At 38.1% G+C, this 12620-nt stretch overlaps 1 protein-coding gene across 1 annotated transcript in view; it reads right to left on the reverse strand.

Moving 5' to 3' along the window:
- Positions 1-12620, reverse strand: part of LRP1B (LDL receptor related protein 1B) — a gene marked incomplete at its 5' end in the record, with an annotated part of 885246 nt that overhangs the window by 562562 nt on the left and 310064 nt on the right. The window contains 2 exons of the mRNA XM_084642729.1: positions 5061-5250; positions 8964-9183. Coding sequence (XP_084498855.1) covers positions 5061-5250; positions 8964-9183 — 410 coding nt within the window. The remainder of the gene's footprint in view (positions 1-5060; positions 5251-8963; positions 9184-12620) is intronic.

A 12620-nucleotide genomic window follows, 5' to 3' on the forward strand; every position in this document is an offset into this window, starting at 1 on the left:
CTATAACAGTTTTATAATTTGCCATGCTTATACCAAGAAAGGAGGTGGGAGGAATGCTTTAACGGACACTCTTTGGAGACCATTCTGCCATTAGGCACCACTACGCAGCACAAAACCCAAAGTATGAATATGAATAGCTACTCAAAGAAGGTTGATTACTTTTAGTCTTTCTTTTATGTCATGATAACGGTTATAATTTTACACTCTAATGTCAAGAGATATTGTTCTGAAATCTGTCTGATAAAAACCTAAATTTCCAAAATTAAATTAGGTTTGTCCAGATTTATGTACTCAAATTAGGGAATATCTTTCTGCTCTGACTGATTATGACAATCAAGGATTGTCTTAGTGTTACACTGGGAAATAAAATAATTAGAAAATTGGATTATAAATAATAAATCAATCATGAGAAAAAAGAGCAGGTAAAATAAGCTAGTTCATTGACAATAAAAACTATCCCTGAACCAACAGATTTGCTTGTATTATAATTATTAAAGGATATCTGCCTTATTTAGTTCGTATGGAAATCTTTTATCACACCTACAATATTAAAGGCATCCAGATGGCTGACAACATAGGAAAAAGAAAAAAAAGCTTCCAAATTCAGATTAGTGTTACAGTAAGATTTTGGGCATTGTAGTTAATGAGAAGTGGATATAATAGAAGCTGACAAAAATCTTGGCACTGATTTAACCTTTATCTACCTTTCGACAAATGACATTCCCTGGCAGATGAACCAAAGTATCTACAGTCATTTTTTTCGTAGTTCGATAGTTATATATGACAAACAGAAACTAAGGTGGAAAGGCAGTTCTTTTGTATCATTAGTTCTCCTTGAGAAGCTCAAAGGTGAACCAGAAAAACTGCCAATTACATTGGTCGCTGTGACGATTAAATCCTGATATGACAGTTGCTCAATAAGATGTATCATTCCTGTGGAAGGATTAGAAAGATGTAAATGCCAAGCGTTTTATACCTAATGATATTTTTCCCTCCATTCTTCTTTCTTCTTACACCAGCAATAATGTTTTCACTTGTGTGTTTAATAGAAAATGCTAAATAAACAATTGCAAAAGTCCTCAGAAATTATCAGAACTGTCACTCAACAGCAAAATGAACCAAACTAGTTTTGAGGATTGAAAAATGTTTGGTTAATGTAAAAAAAAAAAAAAATAATGTACACTTAAACCTTCTGGGCCTCATCCACCCTGTTCTCTCCATTTGATAGTCTCTCCAATTTCAAAACAAGTTCTTCACTCAGAAAGCTTAAGGTCTAAACCTCCTAGCTTTATTTGGGACTCAAAGACAAATATCCAAATACTGCGTGAAAGACTATTCCATTTTTACAGCTACACCAGCCAAAATCAAAAGTACTGAAAAGTGCTGAATACAACCTAATCTCATAATATTTCCAGCTAAAAGAAGAACAGAACACATTTTGGATAAGCATCTGAACCTCAGGAATGTTAACTCAATAGACTTTCAAAATCTTTACAGGGTCACTCATTGTTCAAACCAATGAACCCAACTAACACAGAGATCAAAGAGAATATCAAAAGTCATGAAAACAAATACAAACTGTAATAAAACAGCCATTTTAAGGCTTATAAAAATGCAAGAGAAACAATACATGAAAATTTTTGATATGAGAGTGAGTTTCTCAGATAATCACTTGAACGAGAAGGGTGATCAGCCCAAAGGGTAGTCACAAAACAGTGGGGAAAGGCAAAAGACACAGTCTGGCTCTGAAGTACTTCAGCCTGCAACCCTGCTCTTTTTATTCCAGTGGGGTGTCCTAAAGCAGACATCCAAATTAAAGTAAATGGCTAGATTCGGATTCAAGTTAAAGGTTTCAAGGTTAATGCATATAGAGGATTAAATATAGGGGATTAAATCAGTGGTAGCCTAAATGACAAGACATATCAAATAATTCTAAGCAAGTATTCAAAGAAAGGATGACAATGGAATTGCTGAAGAGACTCCTGGGCTGGCAATCTCTCATGAAACAGTAATACAATGCAGAAATTGGTCTGTTCTGTGGCATCAGCTGTGAACTGTTTCCAAGACCCTTATTGTTCAGCTACCAGGCATTTCAAGAATCAGACTTTTTCAAGATAGCTTTTATTTTCTGACGTTGCCTCCCCATTTACTGCTTTTAAAATGATTATCCTGTTTCTAACATTTGCATTAGTTTTTAACTGCTGCGCTGAAATTTTGCATAAGATCCAAAGTAGGGCAGGATTCCATTTTAATTCAGTAAAAATGGGGCTATGTTCTAAAGTCATAATGACACAGTTACCTTGCATCCAATTTGTAGTACACATATAAAAATGTTTTATTATGTAATATGTATTGGGTTAATCCTCTTATTCAAATGGTACACTGAAGTATTTACAACTAGTGAGCAATTCCTTCAGCTCTATATTTGCATGATTATGTTAGCCTGTGCCTTACCACAAGCCTAATGGTGTCAAATATAGTCAAAGATGTGTAAGCTAAACAGCAGATAGCATCTATATGGTAGATATAGATAAGTGGATAGATAGAAATAAATTCATCAAATATCCAATTGTATTTTTATCTTGATAATAACCTAATGTAATTATTTGCTTAAATTATTGATATTATTACATACATGCAACATATATGTACCATGAACTATGCAACAATTATGAGCCACATTTTCAAAAGGGCTCAGCAAACAATAGCTCCTATATTGGCATTGCTTTCAGTGTAAGTAGTTGGGCGCTAAATTCTTTTGAAACCCTGTTTCCAACTGTGAGCATTGAGCTCTTTTGAAATTCTGACTCAAAATCTACTCCATCCATATTTTAGGTAACTGTGTTCAATTTTATAGTCTACATTACTAGAAAAAGCCTTGAACCATCTTGGTCCATGACTTTGGAAGTACTTGAAAAAGTGCCTGGACTAAGGGATGGACAGTTACTCAAAAGCTGATAGTCTTGAACACTGTGTGACAAATGTGATGGCACTTGGTAGTAAATGTATCCCAAAATATGGTCTATGGATTGAATTTCTGAATTGGTGTGGTGGAATGTCTCAGAGGGGAAAAGACAACTTAAGCGCACACACACAGACACACACACACACGACTAGTGATTGAAAACCATTAAGGCTGAATGGGTCTAAATGCCAAACAATGGAGCTGTTGTCACATAGGACCTCTTCTAGATAGCCTCACCAGCAGAGTGGGAAACACTAGTCTAAGACATAAAGACGACTTCATACTTTGGTGTCCTGTCACAAAAATAATTCATCAATACAGTAATTGGGCCCTGGCATACACAAGGACAGTGGGGCTTTGAGAAAATGCTGGATCAGAATAGAAGAGATATTTTCTGGAAGACAAAATAGGATCAGGAAGGGTCCTGAGAGCACCCTGACTTCCTAAAAGAATGTAAATTCAGTCTGTTCTTTTCCTGTAACTCAAGAGAAAAGCCCATCTAACTTAGCTTGTAGTGAAGTGTAAGATCAGATGAGACTATAAATGTTCTGGTAGGCTGTTTGTTGTTTCTAAATCATTTTCTCTAACACTTTGTTCCATTTTCTAATACACATACTAACTTTAAGAAGGCTGTTGGTCACTATATCACTGGTCAGAAACCCCCAAAGGAAGAAATGCAGGTGTCCAGCCAGATCTGCATGATAAGAAGCAACTGAGTTTGATGGGGCATTATATCGAGATTAAGAAATTCCACTGCAAGACAGGTAAAGGCATGAGGCTTAACATCTGAGGGGGGTATACTCAGAGAGACCAGTAAAGGGACAGAGGTACAATCAGCCTGTAACTGGTTTCAGTAACTGTAACAGTCACTAACTTAATATGTTATCTGCGGCTGAACAAGACTTATTTTAGAGCCATAGTATAATAATCAATAGGCATAATATACAGACATTTAACACATAGATGAATGTTACAGCATTTCATTTCATTTTAGGTTCAGTTATGCTTGAAAATTATATTGAATGCCTCATAGAAAAGATTAAATAGATGAGCCGCCATGTGGGAGACTTTGATCTTCTATGGAAACTGGAAGCATTATTCTACTTTTATTCCAGACAAAGAATGATAGCCCTGTCTGATTCTGTTCTTTTGAAGATCATTACACACATTCCCAATGTATTGATCAAACAGTTCCACAAGTTCATATTTGTATCTAAAACTATACCAGATACTGTTATTTTGTTATACTGTAACTATCCTTTGGAGGGGTTCTCAGTTCTGAGTTTCTGCTATTTAAGCTCCAACTAAATCTATGTCTGGGTTGGTATTTCATATTTTGCTCTATTTTGCTCTTACAATAATCCCTGCTTTGTCTTGTAGACAAGTAATGAGAACCCAAGTCATTTCTTCACTGAACATAATTATAAACTAAACTGTGAGCTAGGAATCACATTATCTGAACCATATCCATGTTCTTTCTCTATGACCTTTTATTTCAGGAGGAAAACTTCTCCTCTGGTTTAAATTGTGCTGTATGCCTCCCCCTACTGGTCAATCAATACAGCACAGCAAAGCATAATTGCAGTCTTCAGCTGACTGAGCCACTGAATTGTGCTGTGGTGGAGCCGATAAAGATCAAGGAGAAGGGGAAGAAAATTACAAAAGAAAAAAAGACAGAAAATGTTTCCGGTCTTGCCAGCCATTGAGAAAAGGTAGCTACAACAATATCTTCACTATGGATTGAACAAAAAATATGTATTATGTATTGTATTTCAAGATTCCTTTCTCATGTATGGAAAAACTGGCAATCCACAAAGACTGTGCGAACACACATCCAATAACTGCAGTTAGGTATAATATTGTGAGTCAATGTAGTTGGCAGGTAGGAGCAAGGAGATGATCAATTTTAAGATCCTATAAGGGGCTGAAACCTCATGAAATATCTTTAGATCTTTATGAGTATTTCCATTGGTTTTGAACCCAGCTATTTTCCTCCAAACATTGAGGAAGCGTGAAAAAAATATTCAGTATACATAACTATTGTGAAATATTGTTTAGTGGGAAACCTTGTAAAGAAGTTACATATTGTCAATACCTTGCTGTTTGTAGCGATCATAGATCTGAAGCCCAAAGAGAGGTGGTCTCTCACTTCTTAGTAGTGTCACATTCCTCATCATCAGATCCAACTGAAAAATAGAGCCATTCATATAATCTGTCCAGAAAATATAATTTCCATGATGTGATAGCCCAAAAGGATGATTCAGCTCCTTCCCATTGTAGACTACCTGCAATTAAATAATGTGAACTGAATATTGGTCAGAATTGAAATGTTTTAGTATATATGTCAGAGTTGGGAAGAGAAGACAGAAAGCTCAGAAATGAGCAACTCTGTCCATACACATAGAGATTTTATTCATAACATACAGTACAATCAAAGTTTGATTCTAATTGACTTGATATTCCAATATCCCAAATGTTTTTCAGACATTTAAATACACTCTAAATCAGAGGCCCTACTCTGATAATGCACATATATCCTTTTTTTGTTTTGAGGTTCTACCATGTGGCTTTATGGGTGCCATTGGTATATCACTCAGTTATTTATCTTCTTCCAGTGACCCACAGTCATGACTCTCACTATTGTTAAATGGAACTGAGTTATTGAAGTTGGAGGAGAATACACATCATGGTCCCTGAAATAAGGCAACCATTCAAATTAAATGCATCTTCCATGATTACCTAGTCACTGGAAATATGTGTAAAATCTTATCTCCAGTACAGAGGCTGCAGAGTTGCTGTAAAATTCACTTCACAGCCACTACTCCAGTCTCAGATCTGCCTTGGTGATAAATGCAGCTCCTCACATAAAAGGGACTGCCCCATATAGAGGCAGTTAAAAAACTTGGGTTTTCTTCCTCTGTAAAGTTTTGATGAAAATGAAAAAAAAAATCTAAACTTCCAACACTAAATTTTGACTTTTGGCAGAAATTCAAATACCAAAATTTATGGCCAAACCCCCAAATATTTCCTTTTGTTAATGCCTCTACAGTGCCTCATGAGAATTGTAGTTTGGGTTCCTCAAGCTCTCATTTTCCTCTATCGGCTGAATGCTCTTGTCAGGCAACATTTTCCATGATGCACCACTGTCTCCCTTCTTGGAGAAGGAAAGCAGTGCATCATGGAAGTCCCTGGCCATCCAGCTTCATAGAAAACGTAGTTCATCGGATAGCCTGACCAATAGAGAAGAATGGGAAGATAAGGCATTATCAAAGGGCAATTCTCATGTGCAGCATTTCCAAATCAAAATATTTGGATTTTCAAGCATTCATTTTCACAACTACAAAAGCTAAATTTTCCTCAAAAACACAGTTTCAACACATAATTTTAAACCATCCCTACTGGTGGATCTGTGTAGTCTTCTTTACCCGCTCTAATTCCCCACTGTACTGGCACACAAGGAAAATGTGTAAGTCTGCTGAATATGCACTTACTTACTCCAATTCTGAATTTGGTCCATAATCTGCCATATTTAATGTTAAAATACTTACTACCAAACACAAAAGGTAAGTGTACCTGGTAATTACCAAATGACAATTTAAGAACCAAACATTTCATCCAAATCTTAATTGTATCAACAACACTTTTAAAAAGAATGAGAGAGATCTTTGAGTGCAGCCAAGCTATATTCAGAACAAGGCCTGCAGAGGGAGATGCTCCATTGCAGACTCCCAAACTAGGTGGTGGGCAGAGGCCAATTCAGCCCTCAGTAAAAGTTAGAACAACCAAGTCCAATCTTTACCAGCTGCAATGACTTCCTAGGAGCTTTTCTGTTAACCCAGGATTGGTAGGATGCAAGGCTCTATGACCATGCTTTCCCTACCCCCAACACGTCCTTTGTGATGGGGCAGGCGGTGGAGTTGGGGGTGGGAGAAAAAGCATAAAAGAGCTTCCCTAGCTATACTGTTGGAGCAAGTCACCAACCCCTTGACACTGCTGGAGTGGCACAAAGAAGACAGAACTGAAGCAAATGCTTATGCACGAATGTTTTGGCATCACATAAGCAACACAATGAGGTTATGCAGGAGGAAGCACCAATGGAGCAACCATGTACACAAGGGTAGTTCCCACAACTGCTCCGTGCTATGTAGGAGTCTGCATACTGGTCCCAAGTAGGCTAGCACATAAGGTTGAATCAGCAAGGGTCAGACCAGAGATCACAGGATTTGTGATTGTGTAGATCCTGTGGCCCTCACACTCTGCTCAAGGGTGCAGACAGTCTGTGTGTGTTATTCCATCCCATAATCTGAAGCAGTGGCTATTGAGGGGAATGCCCTGCTCCCAGTTTTATGTGTTGAATTTCACTTTTCCATCCTTAGATAGATAAGGTGAATTTCACCACAAACTATTAGGCTTTGGAACAGGTTTCCACAAGTGGGTGTTGTGCCCTTGACCACTGAGTCACTGCCACTTCCTCCAGCAACTTCTAAAATAACAAAGTATTTATTGTGTCTGACAACTTCCAAGTAAATGGAAATGGTAGAATTAACAATAATAATTTAGAAAAGGCAGAAGAGTTCAATATATATTCCTGTTCTGCATTTGGGGAAGACGCAGACGACGGAGTCTCATCAGATGGTGATGATAACACTCTTACCATTCCATTAGTATCTCTTGAGGAAGTTAAAGAAAAGCTACTAAAGTTAGACATTTTTAAGTCAGCAGGTCCAGATGACTTGCAACACTTGTTTAAGGAGCTCGCTGGACCATTACTGTTGATTTTAAATAAGTCTTGAAGAACTGGGGAAGTATCAGAAGACTGGAAGAAAGCTAATGTTCTGCCAGTTTTTAAAAACAGGATGACACAGGTAATCACAGGCCTGTCTGCCTGATATTGAGCCTTGAAAGATAATGGGACTCAATTAATAAATAACTAAAGGAGGGTAATGTAATTAATGTAAATCAACATTGATTTATAGAAAAGAGATCCTATCACACTAACTTGATATCTTTCTTTTTTATGCGATTACAAGTTTGGTTGACAAAGATAATAATGCCAACATAATACTTAGAAATCTGTAAGGCATTGGATTTGGTACCACACACAACATTTTGATTAAAAACCTAGAATGGTATAAAATGAACATGGCACACATTAAATAGATTAAAAACTGGCTAACTGATAGGTCTCAGAAACTGTAAATAGGGACTCATCATCGTGGAGGTCTGAACATTGAAGCTAGAGAAATTCAGATAGGAAATAAGGTGTACATTTTTAATGGTGAGAGTAATTAACCACTGGAACAATTTACCAAGGGTCATAGCGGATTCTTAATCACTGACTATTTTTAAATCAAGACTGGATTATTTTTTTTTAAAGATATGCTCAAGGAAGTATTTTGGGGAAGTTCTATGGCCTGTGCTACACAGGAGATCAGACTAGATGATCATAATGGTTCTTTCAGGCCACAGAATCTATGTGTCTAGCTGGTGAAGCTGGCTAAATCAATAAGCAAGCTCCATAATCCAGTGGCTGGACTTCGTTAGTGTGTGTCCCCTGCACATTGTAACAGCGTCTCAAGCACTGACCTACGCAGTCCATGAAAAAATGTTTTATCAGGTGAGCCCAATAGAAGGCTCCCGCTGGCAGAGCCAAAAGGAGCTGTGTTAAATTTGTCTCTACTGGAAGTCTCTGTAGCCTGGTGGCACAATCACACCACAGTTCACAGCTACATGGGAAAACTGGATTGAAAAAACACACCTTTGTATCACTGCTTCTAAAGCTAAGAAAAATACGTCAGGCCATGCCATGTTCTCCTACAATAGAGTGCCAACTGCACTGTTTTCAATGGAGCTTATGCCAGGCACCCCACAGGGTCTACTTACAGCAGCCCTGCAGGAGCGGAGGGGGAAAAAACATTGAAAAATATTTTTAACACAACACAGTATGATTCAGTGAAAGCGGAAGCCTGTGGACAAAACAGCAGCATTTTTCTTTTACCTTTCTGTCAGTTCCATTCAAAAATATTCTTTCAATGTGATCATAATAGGCATCACACCAGTACAATACATTTGTATGATAGTCCAGAGTTAAACCATTTGGCCACAGCATCTTTGATGTCACAAAAATCTGCCGGCTGTAGCCATCCATCCATGCCTTCTCGATTCTTCCCACACTGTCATCTATTTCATCTTCCTCCCAGTCCGTCCAATACATCCAGCTATGAAATTATAAATAAAAGCATTCAGATATTATTTGAACTATCTGATTTATATTTTAGAAGGCCTTCAACAAAAGGTTTGTAACTTCATATGATTGCAGTTTGCTTTAGGCTTTTGCATGAATGACACCTGCTGATTTCTTCAAATGAATAGCAGCATTTACAGCAAAGAAAAAAAATCCCTCTGGTTCAGTGTCATTAAACTACTATTCTATATACAGAGAATATAATCAATTATGTGATTAAAAAGTGAGATGACTGATATGAGAAGTCAGAGTACCGTTAATGAGCTGCTAGAGACTTTATTTAATCTCAGCAATTATGATTTTTTTTTTTAAGACCAGGAATTGGATTGACTTTGTTCCAAAGGGCAGAATTGATTTGGGATCATTTGGCCAAGTCTATTTTGTCTTCTTGATGCAAAATATCTGCTTTTCTCTATTGCTGCTTAACACTATTGAAAGCTCCACATAGGATGAGTTAACTGCACACAAGTTTAATAACTGGAGGTTAAGTGACCTTGACACTTTGAATACTACTTCTATCACATATTAAAAGCTGATGACTTACTTAAAACAATATTGTGATTGGTTTATACCTTATACAGATTGTTAGAAAGAAAAAGAAACCGTAGGCTGTTTTTGTCTATTTGTATTCAAAGACTCTAAGTTTCCATCAGTCATATACTGGCTGCTGAATGTATCTGCTTTTGTTGCACTGGTTATATTTCCCATTTTCATTTAGGATATTTGTAGGCCATATTTATTTTTCACTTGAATTTACCACTTTCCTGGAATACAAGGGACTTGTGTACATTTCTTTAGTCAGCTAATATACTTTTCCAATAGCAGCAGCACAAAGTATGTGCCTTAGTGCTCCCTTACTACCACACAACTCCTTTAACCAAACACGTTTGTATTTTTATAAAATAGAAGATTATTTTCAAACAGTATTTTAGGGTTTTCATTTATATATGTTTTGCTGGAATTAAATGATCAGAGCCTTCTTATTGATTGACTCTACAAATTAGCTGCTGTTTGAATGTAAACATCTTCAGTAGTACAATATGGACTTGATCTGGCAAGGTGCTTATCACCCTGGCCCCAATTCAGAAATGCACTTACTCACATGCTTAACTTTAAACACCTGAGTAGTTTTCACTTCAGTGGGATTTCAAGTGAAGCATGCGCTTAAGTGCTTTTCTATGCAGGGATCACGGTGCTCATCACCTTGCAGTACTGTGCCCTATAACTGCCGTTTACTCCCGGGACACAAATTTGGCAAAATGAAAAAAAAAAAGGTGAAAAATTTGCAACATCATTTCTTCTGGGGGAAAAAGATGGACTATGTACAGTTCTTGAACACTTTGAAGGTCCTTTAACTTGGGACTGGTCAAACAAAAATAGATAAGTATGGAACTATTTTAAAAAAACTAACTACTTTGTTTTATAAAGTGGCTACAATTAAAAAATGAACATTTGCCAAAATATATCACGCAGGTATTATAGGATGAGGCTGACTATTATTAAGGTTGCTTGACACTTCGCATTGTAAGACCCTGTTTTCAGTTACTTAACACATTGTCAAACAGTTTGGATTGAAATTTTCCATCCTGAATGTCTGCCTCATGCTGAATGTTTTGGGAAAATTTCTGCCATGAGTTCAGCCATTTTTCAGAACAAGGTTAGGGGAAAATATATTTTGTCCATGTTAAAAATGTCTGTCAACCTTTTCTTTGAAAAGCCCTACTGCTCCCATGCTTTGGAGTAGAATCTTGAAATTTGACATGGTGTAGCCTGTGTGTCAGGGACGTACGTGCCTTTTGTTGTCCCTGTGAAAATCCACCCAAATTTGACCAAATTATAAGCCTTTAAAACTTGAAGTTCACACATGTTCTGGAGAGAACAGCTAAACTGCCCGAAGTTTCTGTCTGCACTGAGTATGCTCTAGCCCAGGGCTGAGCAAGACTTTCCCTAAAACTGCAGCTCTGGGCTGCTGTGGGTCATGCAGAGTCTGTATATCTAAAGTGAGAGCAAGGAGGCTGTTTCTCCCATGCTCTCTATGCCACTCACCCACAATTGGGTGCAGGCAGACTGGAGGAGGAGGAGGCTGCTTGAGTTGAAGGCAGAAGAGACAAAAGCTGGACCTGCAGAGAGGATAGAGGGTAAGATCAAATGAAAAATCAGAGGACATCTGAGACTGAGAACAAGCAGGGTGACGGAAAAGAAGTGAGGGAGATGGATCTGAAGAGGAACTTAGGTGAGGAGAGAGAATTGAGATTGGCTGAGCAAAGAGATTGGGACAAGGAGGTGGGAGGAGACACACTGAGATTGGAGGGAGGGAGTTTAGGAGTGTGAGCTTGTGGGGATAAAGAATGTAGGTGAAGCAGTGAGGGTGACTGGAGGCCAGGGTTGGGAGACAGAATGGATGAGGAGTCGGAAGGGGCAGAACTGGGAATGGCTGAGCAAGGAAACTGGAACTGGGAGCAGGACAAGCGACTGGGACTGGAAGGGGGAGACTAAAACTTGCTGGATGAGAGGTTTGAGGAGTGGATAGTGGAACTAGCTAGGTGAAGATAATGGGATTTGGATGAAGGGGGGAAGAGACAGGACTGGGAAAGGGACATGTTGTAAGGGGCAGAAGGGGATCACACTTGCAGGAAATGTGCAGAAGTGTCTGTGCTCAACCCTCCAATTCCTGTGGTGGAACCCAAGATTCCTGAGTCTAAACATTCTTCTGCTGTCAGCAAATGTCTCAAACCCACTAGCAAATTTTCCCATCCCTTTGTAGTACTGATCCGCATAGAGGATGACAGCCTACTAGTGCTATCAGTTACTCCATTAGCTCAAGGGGAAGAAGTCTGAATGGTGACTCTAAAGGTACAACCCCGTTGGTGAACCATGTAGGTGGCAAAAAACATGATAGAATTTCTGATTTTCAATTTGCCTTTTTTAAGAACTTCGGATGTCACGCACACATGGACACACACACTCACAAAAGAAAGAAAAAATGTTAAAAGAACGTTATTAAGTCAAGCACTGAAGTTAGGAAATGCTAGACTTAAGGTTACCTGTCAAACATTAATTTGGCACCTTGTGCATATGCATAATTATATAATCAAATACTACAGTTCACAGGATGGACCTACTCTGGAGATGTTCTCAGATTTCAGTAGCAAAGGAGGTTGTTGACCGCTCCTTCATTTGCTGAAGAAGTTGGAAGGTGTGCAGTGAATGAAGCAAGGTATTGGAGGAAGAGAAAGGATGATCTCTTGGTTAAGACAGTTGAATACTGACCAGAAGAACGGGATTCTATTCCTCCCTCATTAACAGAGTTCCTATGTGAGGGTAGGAGAGTCACTTAAAGAAAACTTTTTGTATGTGTCCCTAATTTTTTGGGTGTCTGACTTGAGACCCTGGGGTCCCATTTAAAAATGT

Source organism: Lepidochelys olivacea, assembly GCF_965140295.1.
Source record: "Lepidochelys olivacea isolate rLepOli2 genome assembly, chromosome: 11".
In the NCBI taxonomy this organism is placed as follows: domain Eukaryota; kingdom Metazoa; phylum Chordata; order Testudines; family Cheloniidae; genus Lepidochelys; species Lepidochelys olivacea.